The sequence below is a fragment of the Acomys russatus genome, chromosome 26 (genome assembly GCF_903995435.1).
Source record: "Acomys russatus chromosome 26, mAcoRus1.1, whole genome shotgun sequence".
NCBI classification, from domain to species: Eukaryota; Metazoa; Chordata; class Mammalia; order Rodentia; family Muridae; genus Acomys; species Acomys russatus.
The window spans coordinates 9,677,232-9,690,964 of record NC_067162.1 but is presented as its reverse complement, the minus strand read 5'-3'; the positions used below and the strand labels follow the sequence as shown (position 1 = coordinate 9,690,964).

At 46.9% G+C, this 13,733-nt stretch overlaps 1 protein-coding gene across 1 annotated transcript in view; it reads right to left on the bottom strand.

The window, feature by feature from the left end:
* The window catches only part of Tbc1d9 (TBC1 domain family member 9), a 112,467-nt gene extending 99,282 nt beyond the window's left edge, over positions 1-13,185 (bottom strand). The window contains exon 1 of the mRNA XM_051168502.1: positions 12,326-13,185. Within this exon, the coding sequence (XP_051024459.1) occupies positions 12,326-12,455 (130 nt within the window). The 5' untranslated portion in view covers positions 12,456-13,185. The remainder of the gene's footprint in view (positions 1-12,325) is intronic.
* Positions 13,186-13,733: the final 548 nt, after the last annotated feature.

Below are 13,733 nucleotides of genomic sequence, written 5' to 3'. Positions count from 1 at the left end.
AGTGTAAATCAGAGCTCAGGCCTTCATGCTGCATTTGACCTTCAGTCAAACAAACACCTGCCTGGCTGAGTCGCAGAATAAGGAGACTGAGAGAGTAAGCGAGTTCCGGTTTACATTTCCTGGCCTGGCGTTGCTCCAAGGACTGATCACCTGACTTTGCGCTCCTTGCTCCCAAATCAAAATCAGGAGAGTCGGTTTCACCCAAATGGAGGTTTCTCATCACAGGCTGTGGTGGAGATTTAAGGGAGCCTTGTGGCTCTGAGAGTTAATGCGGCTTCAAACAAACGGGGTCACATAGGACAGAGGCAAAGAGACAAAAAACAGCTCACAGCCGCCTTCAAAGGCTATGTGGTCACCAAGCCCGCCGGGAAAGAGAACACAGAGAAAAGCAAAGAGAAAGAAGCAAAACCAAGTCGTGGTCCCAGCAAACAATGGCTTTGAAGTCGGTCAGCCCTTCTGCAAATCTACTATGGCATTAAATTAACTCAGCTTTGCTGTAAGACAACGTTAGCCCCTTCTCCACCAGAAGCAGACACACACTTGGACTATCACTAGCAGCTAGCCTTTACCTCATGATAATAGTTAGGGCCACACCACAGGTAGGGGATGTGCCATCATAGTAAGGTACACCATACATGAAGAACCATGACACAGGGGGACAAGGCTCGTTTGCACACTCGATAACTTTGGCAAGTCAGACCCCTGCCTACCTGAGAAACGGCTGTCCATCTTTGCCTCATTTGGGCTAGCCTGGGATTCTCTCTCTCCTCACATGCTGTAAGAGGTCTGCTCCTGTGACCTGTGCCCCTGACTGATCAAGAGAGAGGAACCCATGCTCCACTGGTAGATCTGCTGAGTGGATGCCACAGCTCAGAAACCCAGCAACCTCATGCTTGCTGAAAAGATGTGTCGATAACCCAAGGCAAAACTGAAATGCCATTTAAAGCAAGCTAGAGGTAGAGGCGATGGGGGAACAGGGGAAAGCCGATTAACAACTTCCAGAGCCCCCTGTTTCAGTTACTAGGGGAGGTCTGAAAATTGTTTGCTAACTATACAGTGGGGTGGGGTGGGGGTGAGGGTAGGCTGGAGATGTGGCTCAGTGGTGAAGAGCACTGACTCCTCTTTCTGAGGACCCAGGTTCGATTCCTAGCACCACAACCATCCATGACTCCAGTTCCAGGGGATCTGACTCCCTCCTTCTTGACTCTGAGGACACCAGGCATGTAGGCAGTATGACTGATGCAGGCAAGCCATATAAAATAAATAAGGGCTGGAGAGATGGCTCAGAGGTTAAAAGTTCTGACTGCTCTTCCAGGGGTCCTGAGTTCAATTCCCAGCAACTGCATCGTGGCTCACAACCATCTATAATGTGATCTGATGCCTTCTTCTGGCGGGCAGGCACATGTGCAGGCAGAACACACTGTATACATAGTAAATAAATAAATAAATAAATGTGTGTGTGTGTGTGTGTGTGACTGTGTCCTCTTCCTTCCCTGGTCATCAGTGGTAGAGGAAAACATTTGTGTGAAAAGGAGGGAGGAAAGAAAAGAGGTGAGGCACGGAAGGAGAGGGGGACTGGCTGTGCGCTGTTCACTGACAGAGCTGTTGAGATGTCCATAGAAGGAGGGAAAGGAGGGGAGAGTGAGAAATGAACAGCGTTAAGTAGAAACAGTGAACTGGGGGCACGCCCGTTAATCCCAGCACTCAGGGAGCAGAAGCAGGTGGATCTCTGTGAGTCCTCTGGGAGTTCGAGGACAGCCAAGGCTACACAGTGAAGCACCATCTTGAAAAACTAAAACGAAACCAAACCAAAAGAGTACAAACAACGAAGTGGTTGGTTCAAATTATCTTCCCTGCAAAACCGATATATCTGACATAACAGTGGTGCAGCAGTAGTGACACGGAGAGCCATTTACTTTAATAGGGTGCTTTATGACACCCCCTTTATCTACCCACCCTGCCCCCATCACTCCCGCCCCCTTTCATGCCCCTCACCCCCGCAGTGCAGAGCTCCTCAGTCACTCACAGGCTCAGCTTGTGAATTACAGCAATCACTCACTCTTCCGCATCTACCTGAGACTATGGGCCAGGGGAGGAACACAATAAGCTGACAGCCACCAAGGCTCCTTTTTACAAATACATTGCTACACTTAATTCAGACCAGTTGTACAAATTAGTGGGTTTTGCTGCAGCACGCCCATACGTTTATACGCTGCACTTTGGTTGGACCCATTTTCCCAAGCACCCTTTCCTCGGTTCCTCTACCTCTGATCTTCCCCTACCATCCCTAGCTGTCCCCTGTACAGCTTTCAGGTCTTTTTTATTTTTTAAATCATTCTGATTCCACACATGATGGATGAGAGAAAAGCAGCAGTACTTGGCTCTCTGTATCTGAGTTAATTTTGTTTAACACCACAACCTACAACTAGATTCATTGTCCCACAAAGGACATGACCTCAGTCTTCTCCGTACTGAGCAATATTCTGTGGTGTCTGTGAGCCACGCGTCCTTTATCCGTTCATCTGCTGATGGGCACTTAGGCTGATTCTATTGCTTGGCTATTATGAGTAAGTCCATAAAAAGCACAGGTGGGAGGGTCTCTGTCACATCCTGACACCCAGCTGTACACATACAGCTGCGTCCCACAGCCAGGGGTGCCTTATACGCTTCCTTATAACGTCCCTGAGAGACTCTTCTTCGAAGCGGGTGCTAAAAGCCTAGTTAGCTGCATGGTAGACAAATGAATAAACAAAGCAAAATCTAAACTCATACAGGAAGAGAAACACTGCAAAGCACATTGGCCACAGCAGGGGCGACATGTTGTCTGGTTTGTGAACAAAGTGTGGCCCAAAAAAAAAAAAAAAAAAAAAAAAAAAAGTCTGGAAAGCTATGCCAAGATGAACATATGAAGAAAGGCGGCCCGAGAGAAAGACTGGAAAGCTTCGGGGAAACAAATGGCGCATGCTCAGGCCAGCCTGCGGAGAAAGACTGCAAGCCTTCCTTCCCCGGGCTTCATGTTGCGGCTGGAGCTTGCGCCAGAAAAGGCAGTTAAGGCAGTGTGGGAGCAGGCGCGATGTAAATGTACTACAAAGGACTAGACACCTCCTGGCCCAGTATTTTGGGGTTTCCCCTCAGCTCGCCGGTCCATTCCAGTTCACAGGAGTGCTTTCCCTTTATTAATAACTGTGTCTATTCTTGGTGGTGTGTCTGTGGTCCCATTCTTTGTCATAGGATACAAGAACCCATCTGCTTCAGCAGGGACTTGGATCTGCTCCTATAGCAGAGCCCAGAGATGCAGACAACCTGGAGAGCCACCTAGGGCTTTTCTGCCTGGTCCCACACCATGTTCTGCACTCTATGCCATGGCCTTCAGCCTCCAAGCTCTGGCCGGGACCTTCAGCTCAGGATGTTACTCAGTATAGCTGGAAGGATAAACGGCCCAGCTCCACATCCCTTTCCACGGACGTCTGTGGGAACCCTGGCCTTTTTACAGTGGGTCCTGTCTGAACTGACCGGCCTGGTCAGTGCACCCAGATGTTCTAGGGCCAGAAAGGGGGGTCACCCTCTCAACTTCCTCATATATCTGCAGGGACACTTCCAGTTGTTTGTCTCTTGACTAGTTTTTGTTTGTTTGTTTTTGGGTTTTTGTTTTTTTTTAAATGTAAGTTTGCAAGCATCTAAGTGAGGTCAAAAATCCTGTCAAATTCTCTGACTCTTTGAGAGGACTGTTTCCAGGCAGATTTACATGGATGACCAAGTGGAGAAGAAGGAGGAGGAGGAGGTAACAGGCGAGCAGAGGAGATCTTCTTGGGGCAAAGAATGCTTCTTGTTAGTAGCACTTACTCATTATGAAATTTTTATGAGCCAAGTGTCACATAGCCATGGACTATTACATACAGAGGTTATGAAATCGTTGCATTCCATTAGGAGCTGAGGCAAAACTTAACTGATATAGACATGTATAAATGTATGCATGTGTGTGTATATAGTTTACACACACTATATAAATATCTGCATGTTTAAGAAAAACAAAAACAAAAAACAATGGGTTGCTGTGTTCCTGAAAGTGGCAACTTTGATAAGACTTAAGTGGTAAGATGAAAGCGTTTATTTAGCATCTAAACCAACCAAGGCTTTAAGAACATTTGCTGCTGCTGCTGCTGCTGCTGCTGCTGCTGCTGCTGCTGCTGCTCGCCCAGCCCTGAGACATTTTTGATTGACAGTCTATCAAAGGAAGACTTTCCCGTCATTTGGTGCAAACGGTGGCAATCCCAGGTAAGTGGGTGAACGCTCCGGCGGGGATGAAGACGACTGGTACAGCAACAGTGAGCAGGAAAAACGCCGGTCTTGGTTATAACAAAAACACACCAGGAAAACAAAGGCAAAAAAAAAAAAAAAAAAAAAAAACCCAAAAACAAACAAACAAACAAACAAAAAAACCCTTAAAGGAAGTAGAGAAAACATGACATAGGGACAACAAAGTGACAAATTCTGTTTATCAAGAGAAACAATGAACAACATCTAGACCATTCTAAAACGTCTGTATGGACAGGTCCCACCAGCATGTTCCCAGAGAGATGAAAGGAGACTTTTGGGAAAATAGAAAATGATTCTAGAATAAAGATCAAAGATGGAAGAATATTAATTTTAAAAAATGTGGGTGACAATAACCGAATAATTTTTTTTTTCTTTTTCTTCTCTTTGGATTTCCGAGACAGGGTTTCTCTGTGTAGCCTTGGCTGTCCTGGACTCACTTTATAGGCCAGGCTGGCCTCGTAACTCACAGAGATCCGCTCACCTCTGCCTCCCGAGTGCTGGGATTACAGGCGTGTGCCTCCACGCCCCACTCATAACTGAATATTCCTAAAGACAGCACTAATAGGCTGGAGGTGTCTCACCAGCCATGAGCACTGGCTGCTCCCACAGAGGACTTGGTATTCAGCTCCCAGCACTCACAGTGGCTCACCACCATTCTTAACTGCAGTTCCAGGGGGTCCAATGCCTTCTTCTGACCTTGTGGGAGTCATGTACACGTGTGGTGCACTTATACACAAGCACACAAAAAACCTATACACATAAAATAAATCTAAAAAAAAAATTTTTTTTTTTTTTTGGTTTTTCGAGACAGGGTTTCTCTATGTTATCTTGGCCATCCTGGACTCCCTTTGTAGACCAGGCTGTCCTCGAACTCACAGAGATCCACCTGCCTCTGCCTTCTGAGTGGTGGGGTTAAAGGCGTGCGCCACGATGTTTGGCTCTTAAAATAATTTTTAAGTAACAGTTTATACTCTTGGGATGAGAATACACTAAGAAATTAAAATGTGTTACAATAATTTGAGGACTGGGGGCAAAGGAGTTAAAGTATTCTAGGATATTTATTTTAAAGAAAAAAAAAAAGGTCAGTATGCCTATTGCTCTAGATACAGTGGTTCTAACCCAGAACTTGGACTGAGTAGGAGGATGTCAAGTTCAAAAGCCCCAATAAAAAGTTAAAATCAGGAGCTGGGTGTGGTGGCGCTGCCTGTAATCCCAGCACCTGGGAGGCAGAGGCACATGGAAAGTTGTGAGTTCGAGGCCAGCCTGGTCTACAAAGCTAATCCAGGACAGCCAGGCTGCACAGAGAAGCCTTATGGGGGAGGGGGGAGTTAAAATTAGGGCCATTGAGATAGCTCAGTGGATAAAAGCACTTGTCATACAAGCCTGACAACCTGAATTCAGTCTCCAAATGCCACATGGTGGAAGGAAAACTGACTCCCCAGAATTGTTCTGTACACATGCACTACAGCATGGTAGTCACCACCCTACCACCCCACCCAAGACACACAGACAGACAGACAGACAGACAGACGCCACAGAGCTGGGGAGGGGAGGCGCTCCACATGCACAATGATGATAATAATAATAATAAATAAGAGTTGGGAAAAATTGTTAAATAATAAAATAAATATAGCTGACGATGTACAGTAATTTCTCTTTATCTTTCCACTAAAGGAATGCTGGAGTATGTACAAAAGTTTTAGCTAAAATTTACCTTTAGCAAACATAACACACACACACACACACACACACACACACACACACACACACACACACACACACACAAAAAGCTCTCACGACTCACCACAGGGCAGGGAAGATAAATAAAAGGAAGAAAACAGGTAGAAGAACCAAGGAGGCATTCAGTATAATGGAATGTTTACGCTCAGTCCTGCATGCACTGACTAAACAAGCACTTGAGGAGCAAAAGGCTTCAGAATGGATTAGGAAAAGCAGCAGCATTTGCTATTGATAAGAAGAGAGCCCAAAGGTTAAAGCAAGAGTTCAGTTTGGTTTTTAATCCCAGCAGTCAGAAGACTGAAGCCAAATTCAAGGTCAGCCTGGGCGCCACAGTGAGCGCCAGGCCAGCCGGGACTCCAGACTCTCAGAGGGTTAAAGGTGCTTGCTCTGCAAGCAACCCGAATGCAGTGCACTTGAAGCGGTCCCCAGAGCCCAAGTGAGAAGACACAGTGGAGGGTGAAACCAGAGCGGCTCCCTCGGAAGCTCAGAGGTCAGCCAGCAGCCGCGAAAATCAGAAACAAAGTGGAGAGAGAAAACCAAGCCCCAACAAGCCGTTCTCTGACCTCCACTCACACACAGCGGCACACGCGCACACACACACGTAACAATGACAATAATAATAATAATAACAGTAGTAGTAGTAGTAAATTTTAAGAAGGTGAAATTTCAAAAAATAAATCCTTGTAATTATAATAATGAAGTGTTTGGCCAGATAGGAGACAAACGTGAGTTTTTCAGAGTGAAGAATTCAATTTCCAAGGGACATTGTACCAGTTGAGTATATAAATACATCTACTAACTCTGCCTCAAGGTGCAAAAAATAAAAAGTTGAGGGAGAATAATCCAAACTCTAACTATGATGAGAACTCATACAAACTCTCTGTAGTTACAGGACTCAATTTTTAAAATTGTATTTGTTTGTTTTCCTTTTCAAGACAGGGTGTCTCTGTGTGGCTCTGGCTGTCTTGGAACTCACTCTGTAGACCAGGCTAGCTTTGAACTCAAAGATCAGCCTGCCTCTGCCTCTGCCTCTTGAGTGCTGGGATTAAAGCATGTGCCACCATACCCAGCTGGGTCTCAGTTTTAAAAAGGAGTTAAGCTATGAAACGCTTGATCACTGAAGACACAGAGCCTCACCAAATGAGAACATGGAGCTGCTTGCTCAACAGCTGTAGGTCTCATCGTCTTCTCAAGTACATGTGCTCATGCAGAAGGCATGTGCACCCACAGGGAGGGCATCGGCGGGGCCTCGTGCCCTGTGAAACACTGACAGCGCATTACGCATGACTACCATCCCAACATTATTAGGAAAGCCAAGAATGTCTGAAAATAAGGAACTACACATCTAAGGAACTTGAGATTTCACAAGATAAGAACGGAAAATAAAAGCAATTTTAAACAAGCCACCAAAATACTGCAAATAAAAATAGTTAGGTGGATGCAGGTGTGTATAATCACTGCATCATTCATAGTTGTTTAAGAATTATAAAACTATGCTGGGCGTGGTGAGTCCAGGACAGCCTAGGATACATAGAGAAACCCTGTCTCGAAAAACCAAAAAAAAAAAAAAATATATATATATATACATATATATAAAAAACCTAAACTGGGTGTGGTGGCGCACGCCTTTAACCCCAGCACTCAGGAGGCAGAGGCAGGTGGATCGCAGTGAGTTCAAGGCCAGCCTGGTCTACAAAGTGAGTCCAGGACAGCCAAGACTACACAGAGAAACCCTGTCTCAAAAAACCAAAAAAAACAACAACAACAACAACAACAACAACAACAACAAAACCTGCTCTCATTAAGGAACTGAGAAAGTAAAAGAGGAAATGAAGATTCCCTCACACTTACAGAAACAATGGCCTAGTCTTTAAAAAAAAAAAAAACTCCTACACATCCATAAGAAAAGGGCAAAACAACTCAGTTGAAAATGGCTAAATATTTGAGCAGCCCTTTCACATGGCATTACGAAAAGGCTACTGAGGATGTGAGAAAGGCATCGACTTCCTAGGTAAAGTGCGACAGTGGTTGTTACCACAAACACAGGGAAGGACTGTGGGCCGCTGGTACCATGGAACAGCTACAGGATGCAGACCCATAAGACCTCAACAAAGGCCCACGGTTTCACCAACAACATGACAGGCAATCAGTGATAAATAAACTGCAATACACTCATAAGTGCTTCTTACACACTGCAGAAAGCAAACAGCTAGAGCCACAGGCAGCGAGCGGTATTTATGAATATCACCAGGCAACACGGAGAAGAACCAATGGTTCCATTTCTCCCCTTTCTCAAAAGAGCAGAAACGAAAACATTAGAGAATCAAAATATGATGGTTTGGGAGAATGTTCTTTGCTGGAAAACAAAAGAAAAGCAAAGCCATGTTTACCAGAAAGCGTGAGACAGCTTTTAGCTTTACCAGAGGGTGAGAGTAGAGGCACAGCTGGGCGATGGTAAAAATCCCCTCTTTTTGTTTTGGTGTTGGTTGCAAAGTATTGACTTTGTGGTGAATTCTCTTACTCTCCATCTTATTTTGTGTGATTTTTTTTTTCTGTATACTTAAGAATTTTCAGTTAAAAGTGCCTAAATAAATAATTCAAATGCATGCACAACAGAAACTTCATCAGTAACTATGCACAGTGAAGCTGGTGGTGGTGGTGGCGGCGGCAGCACCTTTAATCCTAGTACTTGAGGGGCAGGGGCAGGTGAATCTCTGAGTTCAAGGCCAGCCTGGTGTACAAAGTGAGTTCAAGGACAGCTAGGGCTACGCAGAGAAACCCTGCCTTGAAAAAAACAAAACAAAACAAATAAAAACCAATGCATATGCTGGGCGTGGTGGTGCATGCCTTTAATCCTAGCATTTGGGAGGCAGAGCCAGGCAGATCTCTGTGTGTTTGAGGCCAGCCTGGTCTACAAAGTGAGTCCAGGACAGTCAAGGCTACAACAAGAAACCCTGTCTCAAAACAAACAAACAAACAAACAAACAAACAAAACCCAAACCAAACCAACCAAACAGAAAACCCAAACCTCATGCATAGTATCTCCAATGGAGAAGAGCTTACTTCTTTCTTTTAAATTGGCAAATGATCTCACATTAGCCCATTATTTTTATAGCTTTCTGTGGTTTTTTGTTTATTTTCTGTTTTTGTCAGCCTATGTAGCCTAGGCTGAAACTATATAATCAAGGACAATTTAAACTTGTTTTAAAGATATATATATATATATATTTAGCATATGTGCCTATTTGGGTATATGCCACATGTGTTTGGGTGCCTACGAGGCCAGATAGGACATCAGATTCCTTAGATCTGGAGTTACAGGCAGCTGTAAATTATATAACATGGGTGCTGGGAAATAAACTCAGGTCCTCAGGAAGAACAGTGCGTGATGGGCCTGTTGACTCGCATTTGTGTGTGTGTGTGTGTGTGTGTGTGAGAGAGAGAGAGAGAGAGAGAGAGAGAGAGAGAGACAGAGACAGAGAGACAGAGAGACAGAGAGAGGCTCTCAGGCTTGGTCATGAACAGCCTTATCCACTGAGCCATCTCACCACCAGACCCTGAATTCCTCCTCTCTTTTTGCCTGCACTTCTAACGCGCTGGGATTATAGAGCCTACCATCGTACCCATCTTATATGGTGCTGCGGATCAAAACCCACGACTTTGTGCTTGCTAGGTAAGCAGCTTAGAACTGAGCTACATCGCCAGCCCTAACTTCTTACCAGTTACCATGAGGCCCGGGCATGGAGCATTCCTGGCCAGCTCTAACTGGACAGGTTTTCCTCCCATCTCAATACTCCCTGTATAAAAAGCCCTAACATCTTCCAGAAAGTTGCCCACACTGACACTCAACAAAGCCTTTCCTCCTGTCTTCGCACGCCCATGCTTCCTTCCGCAGGCCTCAGGTTAAGTGCCACTTACTCAGGGACTTTTCTTTTTCCCCATTGCTATCCTAGCCCTAGTGGCCTAGACTTGCTAGTAGCACATTTTTCTCATTACAAATGCTGGCCATTTTCCGTGCCCCATCCCCACCACCACCACCTGCACCTTCCCAGTCCATCCCTGGGAGGCTGATCTTAGGGGGCCACATCACTAGGCCTCCTCGTCTAGTTGGCTTCTGTTGCCCTCCACTGGGTTTTTACAACAGTAGAAGCTGGAGGGAGGGGACAGAAGAAAGAGGGCGTGCCCATTCTTCTTGTTGTGATCTGTACTTCTGGCAGGTGGAGGCTTTCCTCGCGGTGGGCAGCCTCCTCCCAGGCTCCAGCATCTATTTCCCTGGTGAAATCACTGCTTTATATCTTCTAGGGCTAAGATACTAACAGCCTCCCTTGCTTGGCTTTCACTGACTGAAATAACCAACCCAGCCTCGGTCTTCCCAAGTGTTCAGTAAAGCCTCCTCACTCGATGGAAGCTGGACTCTGCACACTAGTAACTTCAAACGGATTTATATGTTTGTTTTGTCATCTGTCATTTACTAGGCTGCAAGCATTATGACACCGGCACTCCCGACATTGCCAATAAACACTTGCTAATGAATTAAAAATATAATGAACGAACCCCACAATATTACATTCGAGACATAGTACAACTCCTTCCAATCCCGGTCCTGCTCTGTTTGAGAGAGTACCTATTTATCAGGCCAGACATTTTACCACCGTTGGTTGAACCCAGCTTTTGTTGGCAGGAATGTCCGTACTCTCCAAGATAATTTCAGGTGTCCCAGAAACGGTGTCTGCAAAAGCAGTGAGTTCTCAACTTAAAAAGATTGAGTTTTATCTTCGCCGACTAAGTCATCAGTGACAGATTCTAAGCGGGTAAGACGAGACACCAGTGGACTCCCAACTGGAATTCTAAGTATCAGAGTACAATAAAAGGAAATGGAAGACATCACGCCCCTGACTAATTTTTCATACCCCAATACAAACGCCTGGGAAAGAGGAATTCTCTGGGAACGGTGGTACAGAGTGTCAGATTCAACAGGAAAGGATGTGTTAGCACAGCGCTTACTGACATTTGTTGTCCTAGGTTTAAAGGGAGGTGCCTAGGTACATCCCAAAGCCACAGTGTAACTAACATATTAAGATGCCCAGTTCAAGACTGGAATACAATATGAGCTGGAACATTCTGAGACCAATTCGCTCCCTAGTCAGAATCTTCACAGCAAGGCCTGCAAAACTCTACAGATTTTCTGTATTGTGGTTAAAAAAAAAAAAAAAAAAGTGCAAAGCCCATCAGGTTACCTATTAAGCCATTGCTTGCGCTAGCCAAATATTTCAAACATATGCTAGCATATGCTCTACCGGAAAACGTCTGAATTTTAAAGTGGAGGAAACCAGTTTGTAAACAGCACAGTCGTGTACACACCCCAACCAGAACTTTCATTTCACAGCAGGCCATTGTAGGAGCAATTTACCCAACACGTCAACTCCAAGGATGTCAGCAGTTCACCCCATTTCTACAGTCTCTTTCCTAGCAAGCCATCGCAAGCCATCTACTTTCACTAACTTTGGCTGTAATAAACATTGTAGTAACACGAAGGGAAGGTCACTCTCTCCAGCACTGCAAGCGTTCAGTGTTAGCTGTAACCTCCCCCTATGCAAACCTGCTACCTAATGAAGCAAGATCTTTCTAATATTACCTTGATAGCATCTTGGTGAAGTAGTTTGATAAATAACTGAACTAACTAGTTAAAACTCAACTATACAGCTATCTCTTTTGACGACCAGAACCAGGTAACTTGCTTTGCTTTATGTCTTATCCCATGCAACAAAAGAATTCCATTTCCCTTATTCATCCTCCTAGGTCATATGAATATAGGAAGTGACCACATCAAAGCCCTTAACAGATTGCTTCCCTGGTAACAAAAGGGCATTTTGCACCTGACTGCTGTGATTGCCCATAAAGACAGCCGAGTCCAAGCTAACCGTCTTCCATCCCTCTTCTTAATACATTCAGCAATATGTTAAAGGGGGGGGGAGGTTATGCAGTACGGCATTCGAGTCTTAATGATAACAATCCATTTACTCATTGCTAGTCTCATCTTAACTCACTTACGGGTTACCCAGGACTCGAAGACCCCATCGCCTGACAGGGTCAGGAAAGAGGCAGTTCTCTGCTAGTCTGCAGGAGGTGTACGGGAGAAAAATCTCAACTCCAGATGCCTACCGAGCACCCAGGCGGGGCTGGCGGCCCAGCCCGGGAGACCGGGCGGCGTTCCGGGTGTCCGCAGCCATGGCCCCGGGCGGAGCCTCCCGCAGTGCCCGGTTCTTACCCGCCAATCCGCCGCCGCCGCCTCCGTCGCCCCCGTGGCCCTTCCTCCGTTGCAGGATGAAATAGGGGTTGGCCCGCTCGGTGATCCACAGCGCGTTGGCCAGCAGCACCTCCTCTGGATTCACCCACATGGTCCCGGTGGCCGCGGGCAGTCGCACAAAGGGGTCCCCGCACACTGCTGCGCACTCCCGGGCACACGCTCGCCCGCCGGGCCGTGGGCGCGGCGGCCGCGATGGCCTTCAGCAGGCTGCGGCCCGCGGCTCCCGGCCCGCGACAAAGACCCAGCGGGCAGCGGGGAACGACGACGGGGATCGGGACCTAGCAAGTAGCATCCTCCCTGCGGCGCCGCACTTGCCAGGCGCGCAGCCTCGCAGCTGGCCCGGCCCACGGCGGCGCGAGCAAGCGGCAGGGCTAGGTCTCGGGGCGAGGCTGCGCTCAAGGGCGAGCTGGTGCGGGGACCCGAGACCCCAGGCCGCCTTGATCCCCCAGCTGCCGAGCCTGAGATCACCGCTCCCAGACACCGTGCGTCGGGGCAGCGAACTGGAAGGACGCTCCGGACGCTGCGAATGAATGACGACAGCTCGGCTCACTCGCCGCGAGCCCGGGTGACCGCGGGTGGCTCCGCGCGAGCCCGGTGAGGACCGTGTGCGGAGCGCAGGGCCCCACGCCCATCCCAGCAGGGAGGACGCTGCCCGCTCGCAGAGCCTGCGTGTAGCGTGTGTGTTCTAGGCTGACGCTCAGCGGGACAGCGCCACCCCTGTCCCGGAAACCTGTGCTCCCAGGTTCCAGACCTGGAGCTGGGGACCCGAGCCCGAGGTGGACGCAACCAATGGTTGGTAATGTTTTTGTTTCCTGCATCCCAGGATCAAGTCACGCGCTCAACTTGTCACCGCCGACGGCCCCTCCCCCTCCATTCCATTGTAATTAAAGTGGCCCCAGCTAAATGCATTACATCATTTCTTTCCTTGACCTACAGGACGTGAGCTATAGCGAAGTTGGAAGCGGCCCAAAAGCTTAAATCAACTAATTCTCACCACAGCTGTTCCTACATGGGGCATTAGGAGCTTTGAGGAGGGCTAGGATGGCAGGAAGCAGAGGTTTATTCAAACTAAATGGATAGATACTTTTTTTTTTTTTTTTTTTTTTTTTTTTTTTAAGAAAATTAAACCGGAGACACACAGACCTTAACAGTTTCTCTTTCTCTGTATGTTTGGAAAATCCCGGTGGTCTCAACGCATCTACCGGTATATCTGATGAGACGAAGCGCATTCACCCAGGAGATCAGAGCAAGGGTTTCAGCAAGAGATTTCTCTTAGGTGATGGGAGTTTACTAGATTCTGCAATGGCCAAACATTGGCCAATCATGGGAACTTCCCTCAAACACATTGTGTGTGTGTGTGTGTGTGTGT